At 40.0% G+C, this 19,606-nt stretch overlaps 1 protein-coding gene across 2 annotated transcripts in view; it reads right to left on the bottom strand.

Annotated features, from left to right (window-relative positions):
• Positions 1–19,606, bottom strand: part of CHUK (component of inhibitor of nuclear factor kappa B kinase complex) — a 55,932-nt gene that overhangs the window by 8,275 nt on the left and 28,051 nt on the right. For both annotated transcript variants that reach the window (XM_037064173.1, XM_037064174.1), the window contains exons 13-16: positions 19,442–19,593; positions 17,529–17,590; positions 16,458–16,567; positions 15,558–15,607 (exon numbers count right to left, since the gene is read on the bottom strand). In XM_037064173.1, coding sequence (XP_036920068.1) covers positions 15,558–15,607; positions 16,458–16,567; positions 17,529–17,590; positions 19,442–19,593 — 374 coding nt within the window. The remainder of the gene's footprint in view (positions 1–15,557; positions 15,608–16,457; positions 16,568–17,528; positions 17,591–19,441; positions 19,594–19,606) is intronic.

Below are 19,606 nucleotides of genomic sequence, written 5' to 3'. Positions count from 1 at the left end.
CTCTAAAAATAAATAAAATCTTTCCAAAAAGTAATGCTTTGTCATTTTTGGTTTATAGATCCTTCACATCCTTTGTTAAGCTTATTCCTAGGTATTTTATTCATTTGGTTGCCATTACAAAATGAATAGGCTTTTTTCCAATTCTTTTTCTTAAGTTTTCTAATTAAGTTTCCTGTATTAGTATACAGGAAAACAGCATATTTTTATACATTTTGTATCCTGCAACTTTAGTATGTTTATTGCTTCTAAAGTTTTTTTGGCGAAGTCTTTAGGATTTTCTATATATTTCTAGGGCTTTTTTAGGGTAATCATGTCATCTGCAAAAGTGACACTTTTACTTCTTTCTTCCCTATTTGGATGCCTTTTATTTCTTTCTCTTGTCTGATTGCTCTAGCTAGGACTTTCAGAACTATGTTGATTAAGCGTGGTGGAGTGGGCATCCTTATCTTGTTCCTAATTTTAGAGGAAAAGCTGTCAGTTTTTCACTATTGAGTATGATATTGGCTGAAGGCTGGTTATAATGGCCTTTATCATGTTTAGGTACCTTCTTTCTGTACCCATTTTAGTTAAGTGTTTTAATCATAAATAAAAGTTGTATCTTTTCAAATGCTTTTCTGCGTCTATTGATATGACTTTTAGTTTTTTAATGTGGTGTATTACATTGATTGATTTGCATATGTTGAACCATCCTTGTGCCCCTGGAATGAACTCCACTTGATTGTGATATTTTTTTAATGTATTGCTCTATTTGATTTGCTAGTATTTTTACATCTGTATTCACCAGAGATACTAATCTGTAGTTCTGTGTGTGTTTGTGTGTGTGTGTGTGTGTGTGTGTGTGATCCCTGCCAGGTTTTGGTATAGGGTTATATTGGCCTCATAAAATGTGTTAGGAAATATTGCCTCTTGTTCAATTTTTCAGAAAAGTTTGAGAAGGATAGGTATCAAGTCTTTAAATGCTTGGTATAATTCACTGATGAAGCCATCTGGTCCTGGGCTTTTATTTTTTGAATGGATTTTTGATGGTTGTTTCAATTTCCTGTTTATCAGTCCATTTAGATCTTCTAATTCTTCATGATTCAGTCTAGGAAAGTTATATATTTCTAGGAACTTACCCGTTTCTTCTCGGTTATTGAATTTGGTGGCATACAGTCTTTCATAGTATTGTGGTATAATACTCTGCACACCTGTGATATCTGTGATAACTTTCAGTTCTAACTTTGTTCGTGAGTCTTTTGTCTTTTTTCCTTAGTGAGTCTAGCCAGGGGTGTGTCTATTTTATTAATCTTTTTAAAGAACCTGCTCTTTGTTGTACTCATTTAGTGTATATTCTTTTTGTTTTCTATTGCATTCAATTCTGCTCTAATTTTTTTACTTCCTTTCTTCTGCTGACTTTGGATTGCTTTGTTCTTTTTTTTTCTCTAGTTCTTTTAAGATGTAATGTTAGATTATTTACTTGGAATTTCTTGTTTCTTTTCCTTCTTTCCTTTTTGCTGCAAAAAGCTTTATTATTTCCATTGGGTCCAAGGAATGGGAGAGCTCCAGGGTGGTTAAACAAATGCCTAGTGGTTTTAGAGAGAGGTTCAAGCAAAAGCCAGATAGCGGGGAAATGCAGAGGAGCCCCTCAAAGGCCTCTGTGTGCTAAAGGCTCCTAAACGTGCTTGAAGGTGAACCTTTGGAAGAAATACCCAGCCCAGCCTGGGAACTGGCCTGCCTGCGGATGTTAGTCAAGTGGTCACCCATGTCTTAATTAGTTTTACCTCCTCACTGAGGAAGTGGTTCTCTGAGGAAGTCACAGGGATGAGGATCTGTGTGGGTTGAACCTAGGGCATGCAGATTCAAATGGGCCTGGTTCAAGTTTTTCTCCAAGGCCAAGGTGGCTTCTACAGTGTCCTGAGTTTTACTCCACTTATCTTGGGAAGGCTTTAGCACATCTTGGAAGAGAATGTGGCCACCATGCTGGTTTTGCAGACTTAAGAGATGCTCAGTGCCCTTGCACTTCTTCTCAGCCAACTCTAAGAAGTGGCCAATGCCCTGCAGAGCCACATCATCAATGTGAAAATAGAAGCCTAGAGAAAGGTGTAGGAGGCCCACAGATGCAGGTTGGCCAGATGGTTGACTGCAGCCTCCACCTCAGTGGAATAATTGACAAATCTGGGAGCTCATGATTGCTCAACAATGAGGAGTCAAGATCAAAAATTGGTGTCGGCTGGTCTCAGGCTGATAATATCTGAGGTGGTGACTAGAAAAGACGTTGGAGGGTGGTCAAAGGCTGAAAAAAGGGGCACACCTGGGTCTGTTCTGTCCAAACCCTTTTGAAGCAAGAAACAGATCCTGGGGACCACCAAGGGCACTGTCTCTCTTGTTTTCTGAGATGGGCCTGTAATTATATAAACTTTCCTCTTACTATTGCTTTTGCTGCTTCCCAGAAGTTTTGATATGTTGTATTGTTATCACTTGTCTATATATGCCTTTGATCTCACCTTTTATTTCTTCAACAGTCATCTTTCTTTTTAGTAATATGTTAATTCCGGGTTTATGGGTTTCTTTACTTCCTTTTTGCAGTTGATTCAATAATTTCAAAGCACTATCATCAGACAATATGCTTGATAGGAGTCTTCTCGAATTTGTTGAGGCTAGTTTTGTGACTCAACATGTGGTTGATCCTTGAGAACATTCCATGTGCATTGGCTAGGAGTGTATAATCTGATGTTCTGAGATGAAAGGCTCTGTAAATGCTAATGTACATTTGGTCTAATGTGCCATTTAAGGCCAATATTTCTTTTTTTTTTGAGTTTTTTTCTTAAATATTTTATTGATTATACCATTACAGTTGTTCTATTCCCCCCTTCAATCCCCTCCACCCGCACCCTCCCTCCCCCACCATTCTCCCCCCTTATTTTATAACCACGTGTCTCAAGTTCTTTGGATTCTATATTTCCCCCACTATTCTCGCCCTCCCCCCTATCTATTTTCTGCCTACCATCTATGCTATTTTCTGTGCCTTCTCCCCCCTTCTCCCCCTCCCACCCCCGTTTCTAACCCTCCATGTGTTCTTCATTTCTATGGTTCCACTCCTGATCTAACTGTCCTCTTGGTTTGCTTTTGTTTTAGGTGTGGTTGTTAATAACTGTGTGTTTGCTGTCCTTTCACTGTTCATATTTTTCATCATCTCTTTCTTATATAAGTCCCTTTAGCATTTCATATAATAAGGGCTTGGTGATGATGAACTCCTTGAACTTGACCTTATCTGAGAAGCACTTTATCTGTCCTTCCATTCTAAATGAAAGTTTTGCTGGATAAAGCAATCTTGGCTATAGGTCTTTGGATTTCATGACTTGGAATACTTCTTTCCAGCCCCTTCTTGCCTGGAAGGTCTCTTTTGAGAAATCCACTGACAGTTTGATGGGTACTCCTTTGTAGGTGACTGTCCCCTTATCCCTTGCTGCTTCTAGGATTCTCTCCTTCATTTTGGTCTTGGCTAATGTAATTATGATGTGCCTTGGTGTGTTCCTTCTTGGGTCCAGCTTCTTTAGGACTCTCTGAGCTTCCTGGATTTCCTGGAAGTCTATTTCCTTTGCCAGACTGGGGAAGTTCTCCTTTATTATTTGTTCAGATATGTTTTCCACTCGTGGCTGTTTCTTTCCCCCTTCTGGTACCCCTATAATCCGGATGTTGGAACGTTTCAAGATGTCCTGGAGGTTCCTAAGCCTCTCCTCATTTTTTGAATTCTCATTTCTTCATTCCTTTCTGGTGGGATGTTTTGTTCTCCCTTCTGGTCCACTCAATTGATTTGAGTCCCAGTTTCCTTTCCATCACTATTTGTTTCCTGGACATCTCCCTTCATTTCAATTAGTTTAGCCTTCATATATGCCTCTAATTTGTAACTTTGTTCCTCTAATTTGTGACTATAATCAACCAGTTCTGTGATCATCCTGATAAATAGTGTCTTGAATTGTGCTTCTGAGAGGCTGGCAATTTCTCGGTCGCTTAGAGTTATTGGCTCTGGGACTTTGAGTCCCTCTTGCGCCATCTTTCGGGTTGTTCATGCCTGTTACGTAGCAGGATCAGAGCCCTAAAGTGTTCACTACAACAGGGTAACTCAGTTGCTGGGTTGTGACGTTGTATGTGGGGGCGGGGTCAAAGAGGGACAATGGCTCTCACTGGTATTGCAGGGCAACTAAGTCGCTGGGTTGTGACCATGTATGTGGGGGCGGGGTCAAAGAGGGACTATGGCGTCCTGTCAGCCGCCTGCCGCCACGGCCCTCACCGGTGCCGCAGTTGCTGCCGTCACCGGGCCCACGCGTTTCGTCCCACTGCATGCGAGTGTGCCACCGCCGTCAGCCCTCGCCCCCTGGAGCCTGCGTGGTCTGTCTCACTGTGCGCGAATGTGCGCCCGCGGTCAGTCTGCCCCGTGCCCCAACTGGTTCCCATCTGCCTGCGCGCCTGGGTCGGGGGTCAGGGGCCGGGGGCCCTGTCCTGCCCAACCCTGCTCGCTGCTGGCTCCGCCCCTCTTACTGTCCCGGTTGAATGGTTAGATGTAGTCGGACTTCCGTGTAATTCAATTTTCTGTCCTTTGGTTGTGTCTTTGTTTCTCCAAACCTTTGTTGTATTCAAACTTGGTTGTGGGAGAAGGCACAGTGTTTCCACCTATGCCTCCATCTTGGCGGAAGTCCCAATATTTCTTTATTGATTTTGTTTGGATGGCGTATCTAGAGCAGTCAATGGAGTATTAAGGTCCCCAACTATGATTGTGTTTTTGTTTGTTTCTCCCTTTAGGTCTTTAGTTGCTTTATAGATTTCAGTGCTACCAGGTTGGGTGCATACATATGAAGAAGTGTTCTGTTTCCTGGATGTATTTTATCACCTTTTTCACTATAAAATGTCCATCTTTGTCTCATTATCTTTGTTACTTTGAGATCTATTTTGTCACATATAAGCATGGCTATACCTGCTTTTCTGTGGATGTTATTTACTTGGGAGAATCATTTGCCACCTTTTACTGTCTTTGCAGCTTAGATGTGTCTCCTAAAAGCAGCATATGATAGGGTTTGGTTTTTTATCTAATTTGCTACTGTGTTTACTTATTGGTGAATTTAGTCCATTTACATCTACGGTAATTATTGATAAGTAAAGATTTCTTATAACCCTTTTATCTTTTGTTTTCTGGTAGCTCTGTGCCTCTGTTGGTTCTATTCCTTCATGTTCTGTCTGTTGTTTTTGTTTGGTGGTATTCTACACTTCTTTCTTCTATTTCCTCTTTTTTTTTTTAAAAACTATGTGTCTGTTTTGGGGGGAGGGGTTGCTGTGGTTGCCATTAGGTTTATGAAAAAGAAAGTTTCATATATACAGTAATGTTTTTTCATTTGAATGCATCTGATCTCCATCCTTCTCTGCAAATTCAGGCCTTTACTCCCACCCCATTTATGTTTTCATTGTCACAAATTATCCCATTTTATGCTGTTTGTTGGTGATCTTACTCATAGTTTCGTGACTTTTGCTTTTTGTTTCAGATAGAATAAGTCCCTTGAGTATTTCTTGCAATGGAGATCTTCTGGTGATAAATTCCCTCAGCTTCTGTATATCTGGAAAAGTCTTTATTTCTCTTTCACATCTAAAGGATAACTTTGCTGGGTACAGTATTCTTGGCTGGTGATTTCTCTCTTTTAGTAGTCTGAATATTTGGTTCCACTCTCTTCTGGCTTGCAGTGTTTCTCCTGAGAAGTCCAATGATACCTTAATGGGCTTTCCTTTATAGGTTACTTTCTTCTTTTCCTTGGTTGCCTTGAGAATGCTTTCCTTTTTGAAAATAATTATTTATTTTTAGAAACAGAGAGGAAAGGAGGGAGAGATGGAAAAAAATACTGGTGTGAGAAACATTGATCAGTTGCCTGTGAGCCCCAATCAGGGACCGAAAACACAACCCAGCCACGTGCCCTGACAGAGAACTGAACCAACGACCTCTTGCTCTGTGGGATGATGCCCAACAACTGAGCCACACCAATCGGGATGAGAATTCTTTCTCTCATTAAATTTTGATAGTTTTAATACAATGTGCCTTGGAAAAGGATTGTGCCTTGGCATCTTTGGATTGAGGAAAATAGGTGTTCTGTCTGCTTCTTGGATTAAAGGATCTACTTCTTTCCATAGGTTTGTGAAGTTCTCATTAACTATTTGTTTGAATAGGTTCCCCATTCCCTTATCCCTCTCTTCTTCTGTTATGCCTATTATTCTTATATTGCTCTTTCTGGTAAAACCAGCTAGTTCTTGTAGAATCCTTTCATTTTTTTCTTAATGCTCAAGCTTCTCTATCCTTCCCTCTGCATTATTTCTAGATTTCTATCTTCGATATCACTATCTTTGTTCCTTCACCTGGTCAGCTGTATTTGCTATGTTCACTAGTTCATTCTTGACTTCTTGTACTGAGTTCTTTATCTCCAGAATTTGGTTCTTTTTTAAAGTTCCAATCTCTTTAGTCAAGTACTCATTTTGTTCGTTGATTTGTTTTCTGAGCTCATTAAATTGCCCATCTGTATTTCTGCACCTTGTTGAGCATTTTCAAAACTGCAATATTGACTTTTCTGTCATTTATAGCATATATTTCCATGCCATTAAGTATGTTTGCTGGAGATTCGTTTTCTTCCTGAGCTGCCTCACAACCTTGTTATTCATGGTATTTGAAGGTTCTTTCTCTACCTAAAAATCTATGTATGAGTGGCACTTCTCTAGCAGATTAATACAAACAGGTCTTTCTATTCTTTTCCCATATGTGGCACGGAATCACAAATTTTTTAATTCTGTGAAATCCCAGAGGTTCCCAGCAGTGCTGCAATGCTTGGGGGTGGGGTAGCTTGGGGGAACCCACCAGCTTCTTTGTTGTTTTGCTCTCAAGGAAATGGTGATCTCAGATCTCCACAGGGTCCCTTGTGTGTCCTGACCCCAGGACCAGTCATAGAGCTTACACTTTGCTCAGGGAAAAATGTGATTTTGGAATACCAGTTCTTAGATTTGTAGATAATGTGCTCCACAATCCAATATCCAAGGTAAAGGAAGGCTATGGGGTGGCAGGATTCTGTGGCTTTGTTTCTCTGTCTGGAATGCTGACCTCCCAACACCTGTGGCTGCATCCCCATGCTGTGTCCTTGTCCAGATCTCTGTGCTCAGCTGCAGCTCTCGATGCTCATGCTTGTGGGAGTGCCCAGGTGAAGGGAGTGCAGGCCACAACCAGATTCCTCCCGTTTCCCAGCTGAGCCCATTGTGAGCTACTGACTGCAGGGCTGAGTCGATGGATCATCTCAACCCTTCTCCCTTCTCGTCTCCCCCATTTGTTCTCACTTGACCATCTTTAGATGTTACTATTTGCCAACATCTCAGAAATGTCTGTGGGTTGAAAAGACCAAGGGGATCTTTCATGCTGCCATTCCTCTGACATCCTTCTCTACTTCTTTTTTTAAAACTAGTTACTTTTAAACTCATTGGACTATTGGTTTGGGACACAGATTATCACAGATTGCTTTTTCCCTTGTGAAGTCTGTCATGTCCATCATGATCATACATATCTTCTTAGCCAGAACAATAATATCATTGCTTATATCATCCTATGTGCCAATCTCAGCATCTAGCTTCTTCTTTACTTTCTGGAAATCAGCAACTTTTTCAGCAATCTTTTCCTTCTCTGCCTCAAGCAAATGAATCATCTTAGGCTGGTCACTTTTTCCTTCAGTTGTGATGCTGGTGTGACTGCGGGTCTCACAATACTTTTCCAGGTTAGAAACATCTTCCAGTTCCTCTGACATCAGGAGCAGAACTGCCTCAAAATAGCTAAGTTTTAAAAAATTGGAAGGCTGCTCATGGATCATGCTGGTATTTCCTTAAACAATAATTAATCTCAAATACAGAATATTATTATTTACTCTCACCTACATACAATCTTCTCATTTAACTCTCATGGAACTCCCATCTGATGGCTACTACTGTTACCCACATTTTACTATGAAAGGACTACCAAAAGAGATTTAAAAAAGCTCAGTGTCTTTTGTCATCACTGCAAAGACCTCCCCCATATTCAACTTTATTCCCCACACATCTATGTCTCTCCCTCACCAGCAGCTCGATATGGAGGCTACATAAAGGCTCCTCTCCAAATAGCACTCCTTTCTCAACACCACAGATGAAGCTCAACAGCTTTCACACAGAATGAATTCTTTCAGATGGTCAAAGACCTCAGAACTTAAACCTTCTCCAATATAGACAATGAAGAAAGTTGGTGTTGACTATTCTCAGCTGAACATGAGTCTCAAGTCAATTCTAAGCTAGAAAATACACCAAAATATATATCAAGTGTGATTATATAATCCACAACAGTAGACAAAACTTGTTGCAGCCAACTAGTTTGTCATTCAAGGGGACCATTAGTTCAAAGAAACTACCTGGATTGTACTTGTACTTCTCAGCCCTATGCTGATATGCTTATATAGGGACTATGAATTTTTTTTTAACAGACAATGCTATCACTGACAGGAAGGTTAATTTGCTTCAGTCAATTGATAGAATTTTATATATCTTTATCTATTATCTTTATCTATATTATCTAATTCATTGGCCAGAAGATTGGGAGCAATGAGTAATGGTTAAAGAAAAAAGATTTAGACTTCTCTATTTGATATCTTAAATTTCACTATTTTACTCTAACTGCAACTTCTATCGCTTGTATCACTTTTTGTCAATACCTTCAACTTCTCTGGTCCTCTTATTCTACCAGTACAATTCTAGCCCTGGATTGGTCTGACCATTTGCTCTACCAGTTGGTATATCAAAGCTACTAAACACTACTAATAAAAAATATGATTATTCCCTCTGTTGTCAACTACTAATTCACAGGTTTTCCTTCCACTATAGATTCTTAATACAGGTTCTGGGTCAGCAACATCTTCCACTGCACATACCAGCTTTTAAAAATCTTTAGCATACTCCTCAAATCTATGAAGTCATCACCTCTTACATTACACTTAACCCCACTTCTCATTCAGGATAGGTGGCCATGGACCCTCACCTCCCAACCCCTATATGCACACAAGTGTCTGTATCTACACCCATCCTCTTTCTAATATCAGTGGCAGTGAGCCTAATCCCTCCATTATTCTCTGGAGTCAGCCCCTCAAGCTTGTTCAGGGAGCTCCATGTTCACAGGCTTTTGGCCTGAAGCACATAAATATGCTCAAGTATTCCTTCTGAAAAGTGACCTTCCTTGATTCTACATCTCCTCATAGCTCCTCATCACCTCTCTTCTGTAACAGCCAGGCTTCTAAAGAACAGCCTAGATAGGGGACTTCTGGCCAAGTTGGAGGCGTAGGCAGACATACCGTGCCTCCTTGAACAACCAAAATAAGGACAACAATAATTTACAAACAAAACAACAACCAGAACTGACAGAAAATTGAACTGTATGAAAGTCGGACAGCCAAGGAGCTGAAATAGACACATTCATTCAGACCAGTAGGTGGGACGGAGTCTGGCAGCCAAGCAGAGACAGGTCAAGGCACAAAAAGGGGTGACACTGGGCATGCAAGGCACCCTGGGCAGGTGCGCAAGACACAGTGGGTGGACCATGGGCACGCAGGTGGCAGCTGGCAGACCCCAGGTACGGGGTGGCAACAGGCAGACTCAGCGAGGCAGTGATTGAGAAGCAGGGCACCACACATAAGGCAGCTGGCTGACCTGACAGTGGTCCCACATTCACTCACAGAAAACTAGGGAGTGAGACAGACTGTGTAACCTAGGGTGCTAGTGCTGGGAAATAAACCCTCAAAACACTGATTGAAAATACCTGTGGGGGTTGAGGTACAGGGAGAGACTCCCAGCCTCACAGGAGAGTTCCTTGGAGAGACCCACAGGGTCTTAGAACACACACAAGCCCACCCACATGGAATAAGCACCAGAAAGGCCCAGTTTGCTTGGGGGAAGTGGCAGAGGGGACTGAGTTCTGACAGAGCAGAGCAAGCACCATTGTTCCCTCTAGAACCCCACCCCCACATAAAATGTCACAACCCAGTGAGTGGGTTACCTTGCCCTGGTGAACACCTAAGGTTCCGCCCCTTACTATGTAACAAGCACACCAAGACAAAAAAATGGCCCAAAGGAAAGAACAGATCAAAGCTCTGGAAATAATACAACTAAGCAATGAAGAGTCAGCCAACCTAGCAGATGCCCAGTTCAAAGCACTGGTGATCAGGATGCTCACAGAATTGGTTGAATTTGGTCACAAATTAGATGAAAAAATGAAGGCTACATTTGCTAAGTGAGATGAAGAAAAATGCACAAGGAACCAATAGTGATGGGAAGAAAACTGGGACTCAAATCAATGGAGTGGACCACAAGGAAGAAACAAACAACCAAACAGAAAAGAATGAAGAAACAAGAATTCAAAAAAATGAGGAGAGGCTTAGGAACCCCCAGGACATATTTAAACATCCCAACATCTGAATTATAAGGGTACCAGAAGGGGAAGAGGAAGAGCAACAAGTGGTAAACTTATCTGAACAAATAGTAAAGAAGAACTTCCCCAATCTGGCAAAGGAAAGAGACTTCCAGGAAATCCAGGCAGCTCAGAGAGTCCCAAAGCAGGTGGACCCAAGGAGGAACACACCAAGGCACATAATAATTACATTAGCCATAATTATATAATTACATTAGATTAAAATGAAGGAGAGAATCCTAGAAGCAGCAAGAGATAAGGAGACAGTTACCTACAAAGGAGTTCCCATCAGACTGTCAGCTGATTTCTCAAAAGAGACCTTACAGGCAAGAAGGGGCTGGAAAGAAGTATTCCAAGTCATGAAATCCAAAGACCTACATCCAAGATTGCTCTATCCAGCAAAGTTTTCATTTAGAACATAAGAGCAGATAAAGTGCTTCTCAGATAAGGTCAAGTTAAAGGATTTCATCATCACCAAGTCATTATTATATGAAATGTCAAAAGGATTTATCTAAGAAAAAGAAGATAAAACATATGGACAATAAAATGACAGCAAACTCACAGTTATTAACAACCACACCTCAAACAAAAACAAAAGCAAACTAACCAAACTACTACAACAGGAACAGAACCACAGAAACGGAGATCGCATGGAGGGTTATCAGTGGGGGAGTGGGAGTGGGGACAGAGGGGAAAAAGGTACAGAGAACAAGTAGGATAGACGGTAGGTAGGAAATAGACAGGGGGAGGTTAAGAGTAGTGTAGGAAATGTAGAAGCCAAAGAACTTCTATGTACAACCCATGGAAATGAACTAAAGGGAGGGAATGTGGGTGGGAGAGGGTGTGCAGGGTGGAGGGGAATAAAAGGGGGAGAATCAGACAACTGTACTAGCATAATCAATAAAATATATTTTTAAAAAAAGAATAGCCTAGATAAACAGCTGTTAAACCTTTGATCTCAGAACTCCTTTACACTAAAAAATTCTTAGTAACATAAAAGTGTTTTTCAGGAATTAAGCTGAGAAACTTTTTAAAAACACTTATTCATTTAAAAATAAGAACAAACTACTAACATTTTAATTAAAAACAACTATTATCCTAAACAAAAATAACTAGTGAGAACACTGGCATTGTTTTACATTTTTGCAAATTGTTTTGGTGTCACTACTGATCTCACCAGCATTCAGAAGCTGACAAATTTTAGTTGCTTGAAACATGAAATTTTATTATTGACAGCTAACATTGTCACTTTCTTTTTTTAAAGATTTTATTTATTTATCTTTAGAGGGGAAGGGAAGGAGAAAAGGAGAGAAATATCACTGTATGGTTGCCTCTTATGTGTCCCCTGCTGGGAACTGGCCTGCAACCCAGGCATGTGCCCTGACTGGGAATTGAACCTCGATCCTCTGGTTCGCAGGCCCAAGGTCAATCCACTGAGCTACACCAGCCAGGGCTGTCACTTTCTTTCCTTAAAGTGACAGTCATGTTTCATTAATCTTTGAGAAAGTATCTGCCTCATACCCAAATCTGAATAACCATAGAATAACCACAGAATAACCAAACTGTCAGTTTGTCTGACAGTCATTCATTTAAGTAAAAATGGTGTTCTATGAAAGTCAATCCACCAGCAATGTAAACAATTGCTGAAATGCTTTTCCTTAAGAAAACCGTCACAGCTCAGTATGTAGCAGAAGCACTTATGAGACCTTCCATTTCATCACACAGGAGATTAAAAAGACATGTACTCAAGGGTTGAGAGTTAAATAAAATTTTTACTGCTTTATCAAGGACACTTAAATGAAACTGGCATTTTTTTAAAACTATAACTGCTTGGTTGTGAAAAGTATAGTAACTTCTGGCAGTTTGGGGTTAGCGCCTTGATTCATGCCAATTAAGGTGCAAGCCATTTACCCATCAAATGCTTTGCAGCATCAGTGAAAATGTCAACATAGTGAAAAAGGCAAAAAACACTGCAGTATTATGAAAACAGTATTGACATCACTGACTCCAAGAAAAAGTTTCAGAGATTATGAGCCATACTTTGTTAACTGTTGGCCTGGGAACTGACTTCTCCATTTCCTCCTGTCCCATTTCCTCCTGAGCTCACTACAATCTGGCTTCTGTTACCAATGGCCAAGATGACATATATTTCGCCAAAATCACAATGATGTCCAAACTGCTTATGTTGAGGGCAAGGGGGAACTAGCCAGAGCGTAGCTATAAGGAAGTAAAAGTTGTTTCACTAACTAATGCAAAGAGGCTCCGGGACACACCCGAAGAACAGGGTGTGCCAGAGCAACGGTCAGTCAGGCAGATAGCCATCTGAACAGTTACTAGGAAAGGAAATTTTACCCCTGTGCCCGAGCTCAACTAACCAATCAAGTAAGAGAGCACGAGCCAGTGCACGAGGTAAACTCACCAATAATGTGAAGCCCCGTTGTACCCCTGAGCCAATCGCTAACCGCCACATTTGCTTCTGTATCCAGCTTGCTTGCGCGCCTCCATAAAACCCTAAGCTGTAAGCATTTGGCGCGACTCCCGTTTGCAGCCCTCATGGACACCGTGTCGTTGGACACTTTGAGAGTTCACCCCTGCGCAGGTTAAACTTGGCCAATAAAGTAACACCTTTGAAACCCTGAAAGTCTCCGACATTTGTTCTCGCAGTTTCGAATACAACACTTAGACCAATGAATATTTTCATTATCATTTTTATTAGCTACACTTTTGTAGCATTTCATCATACTGATTACTTTCTTTTTGAAACTCTGTCTTATTCCTATAATATCATCCATTCCCTCTACATAGTCTGGCATTTCTCAATCTTCTTTGAAGGCTTTCTGCTTCTATCCATTTCTTGAATGTTGGTATTCCACCCATTCTTGTCTTTCTTATTCAACCTACTTTTTCAGGATGATGACTATATTTCTATGGCTAATTACTCTCAAAATAACTAAATATCTAGCTCAGACTTCTCTACTAAATCCACATGCATATGTATATATGTGTATATATATATGTGTGTGTGCAGGTCCTCAAATAATGTAGTTTCATTCAACATCATTTCATTATAAAGTTGATTAAGATGCCATAGGAAATTAACTTTCATTTCAATCAAGCAGCCTATGGTAAAATAGGTTTCTTACATGTCATTTGCATAAAGTCACAGAACCTACTGATGACATTGAGGCTTTCTTGTACATACATACATATATATCTGATACTGTTTATTAGACAGCACTACTTAAATGTTTCACTGACACCTTAATATCAACATGCATGAAAATGAACTCATCTTTTCCCATCAGGAGTGTCACCATTCCTTCACTTCCTGTTATGTGTCCCTTCCACGCACCCAGCTGCCCTATCCAGAACCTTAGGGGGCAACTCTATATCCAGCACCCATGTTCAAGCCATCACCCCCCACTATCAGTTCTACCGCCTAAATATCTCTCTTGCCCTGACCCTCCTCTTTGCCCCACAGTCACAGTTTAGCCTTTCTCCCTTAGCTCATGGCTGATTCTATACTGAGCTATGATTATTTCATCACCTTATAACCAATGCTCCTGTCTCTAGCCTAATTTAACCACAGTTTAATCCACTATCAACATGCTACCAGAGAAGTATTTCTAAAATGCTGATCTGATCAAGCTATTCCCTTGCTTAAAACTTTTTAGGGTTTCTCTCTGCCATCATGATGAAATCCAAACTCACTACCACGACACACCAGATCCTTTACGATCCAGCCATCTCTTTCTCTTCCCGAAAGTACAATCCAGGAACAGTGCATTTCCTCAAACACACTACATGCTACACATGCGTGTCCTCGTTTGTTACACCTGTATACCAAGAGCTGACCTCCTTTCACCTAGCTACTATGATTGGTCCTTTAAGGCCTTTAAGGCTCACCTCATATTTCATCTCCTACAGGACATCTCCTCTAACCATGCCTCACCCTAGTCAGAGGGAGAGGTGCCTAGTTTGTATGTACCTCATAAATGTTTGTAGAAATAAACTGAACAAACTCCTCTACAAAAAAAATAAACTATGTAGAAGAGATCATGTTATTTGTTAAATACAACTTCACATATATATTTGTATATGTTTGTAAATTTCAAAGCATAAATTGCTGTGGGTTTTGTTTTTGTGCAATTTAAATACATAGCAAATTAGGGCACAGACTTCCCCTTTTATTTTTTTAAATATAATCCCTTCAAAACAAATCAGTTTTTAACTGAAGGATAATATCTTGCAGGTACACAGCACTTTATAGTTCATAAAGCATTTTCATAAACATCCTCTAAATACAAGGCCACATGCACTCCCTGAGTTAAGAAAGCTAGATTTCAACCCCACTTTGCAGAAAATAGAAAGGAGATGGAAAGAGATTAGGTAATTTGCCCAAAGTCACTTGGACAGTAAAATTCCCAGTCTGGAATTTAAGCCTTTCAATTCTCAATCCAGTGCTCTTTGTGGCTGACCATGCTCCGTATTCACCAGATGTTCAAAAGGAATTGTTTTGCCAATGACATAAGCAGTCAGTGACCAGGTGCAGACGAAGGCGCCATTTTCAAGGTAAACTGCTTTGGCTAGCACATGGGCCTTCCCTTTGACCATTCTAAACCTGAACCTGTAGCATCAACTTCCTTCCTTCCAACCTCTCTAATCTTAAGCAGCAGTTATTTTTTTCTACCTTTCCACACATTTTCTTGCTTCCCCTTCCCCTTCTTTGAACTCAAAGGAACTCTCCTTTTTTTTCTGTTTCATTCCTTCCTTTCATTTCTCTTTAAAATATTTTCCATCTCAATTTTCTTACAACTTTGCCTTCCTAATCTCTTAACATTCTCACAAACTAAAAGCTGTCAGACCATAAACACCTCAATGGAAATATCAAAACTGGAATTTCTCCTGCAACTTAATTTAAAATTTAATCCCTAGGGGCAGACAGGAGTATAAGAGGACTAAATAGTAATGGGAAAAAAATACAATAAAGATTAAGCAAATAAAAAAATCCAATCCCCAGGATTTGTGAGGCTAAAGATGGTTTCCTAAAATGCCTTTGAGTGCTGTGATGAAAGTGTCTTACCTGAAGGTCTGTGCTTTAACTGCTTATATAGATCAATGGCACTCTGTTCCCTGGACAAAAGAGAAAACGTGTTTCTATGTGAAGACAATTTAATGACTCCAATAAACCACAACTTGAACAATATTATTTGAAGAAAGTAATGATCCAATTTTAAAGCAAGTACATATTGCCAACAAATATTTAACAGAGAATTTCACTGAGTAATAAGCAAGAACTTAAAATGCAAATTTTAATATACTTCTTATCTGCTGTGGTCTACCACAAATCTCACCTGATGCTTTCACCAGAAACACTTACAGAGACAAAAATTATGACCTATGATTGTATTTAAAAAGTCTGAAATTTCTAATCCAAACATTTAGGAAGTTAACCTCATTTACTCATTTAGGGCATTTAACAGACAATACTTTTGGCCAGAAGTAGGAAAATAGTTTATAACTTAGAATACTTAAAATATTCTTTTTTAAAGATTTTATTTATTTATCTTTAGAGAGGAAGGGAAGGAGAGAAGGAGAGAAATATCAATGTATGGTTGCCTCTCATGAGTCCCCTGCTGGGAACTGGCCTGCAACCCAGGCATGTGCCCTGACTGGGAATCGAACTGCGACTGTGTGGTTCACAAGCCTGTGCTCAATCCACTGAGCTATGCCAGCCAGGAAAAACATTCTTAACACATGCATGAAAAAATTCTTTAATTAAAACAGCAAAGGTCAACTCAAAGAGTTATTTCTAAGATTTCTGATGACTCAGAAAATACTTCCTTTTTAAATATTTGAGAAAAGGAGAACTATAGACCATAACTAACTACATATAGGCTTGGTGTGCCAGATGTACACAGAAAGAACAATCTGCTACAAAAAATGATAAAGACCAATACCAACGACATGAGTATGCCCTTACAGAGTTTCCATCAGGTCTCCCTGACGTCTTCCATAAGGGCTTTTCTGAAGCTCCATGATTTCTGTGTGCAGGCACATGATCTGGTCCTCCAGGTATCCAATGACACCGATCTACAAAATGATGAAACACGACAGAAACGACAGGCTCACCACCACACAATACAGGGAAGAACCCAGACAAAAAAATGACTTGCTGCTACAGGAGAACGAAATGACTTAATATAAAACAATGACTTTGTTCAAGCCTTTTTCATCTTTCAGATTCTATAATCTTTCACATGAGAACATACTTATTCCTATGCTTCTCACTTTTCTTTCATGATAAAACTACTAGAATTTGCTCTTTCCTCCTGAGAAGCAAAAAAGATATGTGTCACTAACAAGACAGAAGAAAAAATGGCCAAAACCCCACTGCATCTCAGTTCTGTGATTTTTCACTGCCTCTTGTTCCTGACTGCCTCGAAATAAGGATGCAGAAAGATACACACTGGATTTCCCACCCCAGGATACCAACTGCCCCACCTGTGTCCTCAGGGTAAGTTCTGACACCAAGGACAGGAACAATTTAGTGGGAATATGGACAGAGGTATGGAAGGAATCTGTCACAGAGAATAATCTCTACCTGGCACAACCATGTATTTTTGGTCAAACCTGCATAATTTTGAGACTGAAGGAAAGTACTGTTGATAATTATAGCAAGACAGGTACAAACACACTTCCTAGGTAAATCGAGATATGGGGCCATCCTATCTAAACCAGTCATAAAAATAACAATGATAATTACCATTTATTATTTATCCCCATTTAATCTGCATACCTACTATAAAAAGGTAGAGTCCTCGTAATATAATAAGAAAATGAAGCTCACTCAGGTTTCAGTTTACTCTCATTTGCCCAATACCCTTATTTTTTATCCACTATGGTACTTCTCTCCAGATACACAAAACATCTACTAGATATTTGTCTGATACTGAAATGACATGAAAAATATTCTACATACCAAAACCAAAGAAAATTTCTAAGGGAGACTTCAGGAATAAACAAACGCACGGAATGAACTTAGTGACTTTACCTCAGCATAGTGGATAGCCTTTTCTTCCATTTCCTTCCATGCTTTTAACATTTTTTCCGAGGCTGAAAAAAAAATCCTTATTAGTTATCTCAGAAACCGTCATAATTTTAATTATGGACCTACCCACCTCCTTGCCATACCGACATCAAAAAATGGTGTTACAGGTTGAATTGTTCTTCCCAAAAGTTATGTTGACGTCCTAACTCAGTAAGTACATCAGAATGTGCCCTTATTTGGAAACAGGATCAGTGCAGCTAGTTGGCTATGTTACAATGAGGTCGATCTGGAGTAGGTGGACCCTTAATCCAGTAGGACTAGTGTCCTTAGAAGAGACACAGGGACACAGACATATGAAGGCAGAGCTCCATTCAACAACAGAGACAGAAAGGAAAGTGCTAAGGCTGCAAGCCAGGAAACGCCAAGGACTGCTGATAAACCACTAAGAAGCCAGGGGAAGCAAGGAAGGATTCCTCTCCACGGGTTCAGAGGAATCATGGCCTTGCCAACACCTCGATATTAGACTTGTAGCCTCTGGAACTGTGAAATGATAAATTTCTGTTGTATTAAACCCCCAGGTTTATGGTAAATTGTTCTGGCAGCCCTAGGACACTAACATGGATGGTTTTCTCTTTAAAAAAAAAGAAAGAAAATTATTAAAGTGACACATGAAAATGGTATTCTTTAAAAATCAAACAGTATAAAAGGATATAAAAAGAAACCCCCCTCTTCCTCCTCTCCACCCCGTGGGATCTTGGTTAATCATCTGCTATAAAGACACATACCCTTTCTTCAGAAGGGAGACCACCTACAAACACCTTCCTTTCTTCCCCAACTTAAAACATCACTGCCACTGAAAGTCCAAGTGATCTAACCTTAGTCTTTTTAAATGGCCATATAATATACACAACTGACAAGTCAAAGATTAATTTGCTGAAATGTTTTTGCATTCACCAGAATGCCCATAATACACAACTGGACATAATACACTAACCGCAACCAGCTCTAAGAGGTAAACTTACTCACACGACTGGACACTGCTGATCATTTATTCTAAGATACATGTACCTTGTTCAAGACAAGCGTACAAACAGGATTTATTTCAATGAAAAAAAAATCAAATATTGGTGGTGACCTCTTCAGTTTATTTGATTTTAGGTCTGCTTTTTACATTTCCTTAGTATATCTGAAGGAAGACAGCCTGAAGTGAAATACTGAAAAACTGGAGACTGTGTACAACAAGTAAGTGGGACTACACAGTAGGTGGTTTGGAAAAAAAACCAGGATTATTTGTGTTATTATTTACAGAAAGATAAGTAGTTAGTTTGGGATTTCCCTGGCTAAGAAGTCATCCCAATATGGATTTTATATCTATTTTTCATAATAGCTTGAAAATCATATATTCTGTCCTGGCTGGTAGGGTTCTGTCCTGGCTAGTGGATTGAGTGAGGGCCTGCAAACCAAAAGGTCATTAGTTTGAGTCCCAGTTAGGGCATATGCCTGGGCTACGGACCAGATCCCCCCTTGGAGGCACACGAGAGGCAATCAATCAACTTTGTCTGCACATCAATGTTTCTCTCCCTCTTTCCCTCCCTCCTGTCCCCTTTCTCTAAAAATAAGTTTAAAAAAGAAGAAAGAAAATCTCAAATTCTTAAATCACTTTTATAATTTTCTGGAGCTAAACAGCTTCAGTGCAATTGTGGGCAGGGGTGAAGACCCTGTAAAGTTGCTCAAGTAAAGGTTAAAAAAAAGGCTAACATTTAAAGCAAACATGGTTTACGAAGATTTGAGGTGCCCTGTCTCTTGTTCTCATGTTGAACGTAAGAAAAACAACAGGCTGTGAGGCAAGCAGGGAAAAGAGCAGGTGGCCCCAAAAGACCAGACACTTCTTTCAAACACATAACCCAGAGACTTACATATCCCGTAAGTCATCTGCTCACTGTATCTTTCCAAGTCAAGCTGAATGCTTTTGTGAAAAAACTCCAGTTTAGCCTTCAGCTGCTGAGATGCTGAGATCAGAGCATTCTTCATTTTTGTCAAGTTAGTATTATATCTCAGAAGACTTAACCTAAACCATAAAC

This window comes from Sturnira hondurensis, unplaced genomic scaffold, assembly GCF_014824575.4.
Source record: "Sturnira hondurensis isolate 20B ecotype Veracruz unplaced genomic scaffold, ASM1482457v3 Scaffold0014854, whole genome shotgun sequence".
Lineage (NCBI taxonomy): Eukaryota > Metazoa > Chordata > Mammalia > Chiroptera > Phyllostomidae > Sturnira > Sturnira hondurensis.
This window is presented reverse-complemented; position numbering and strand designations above follow the sequence as displayed.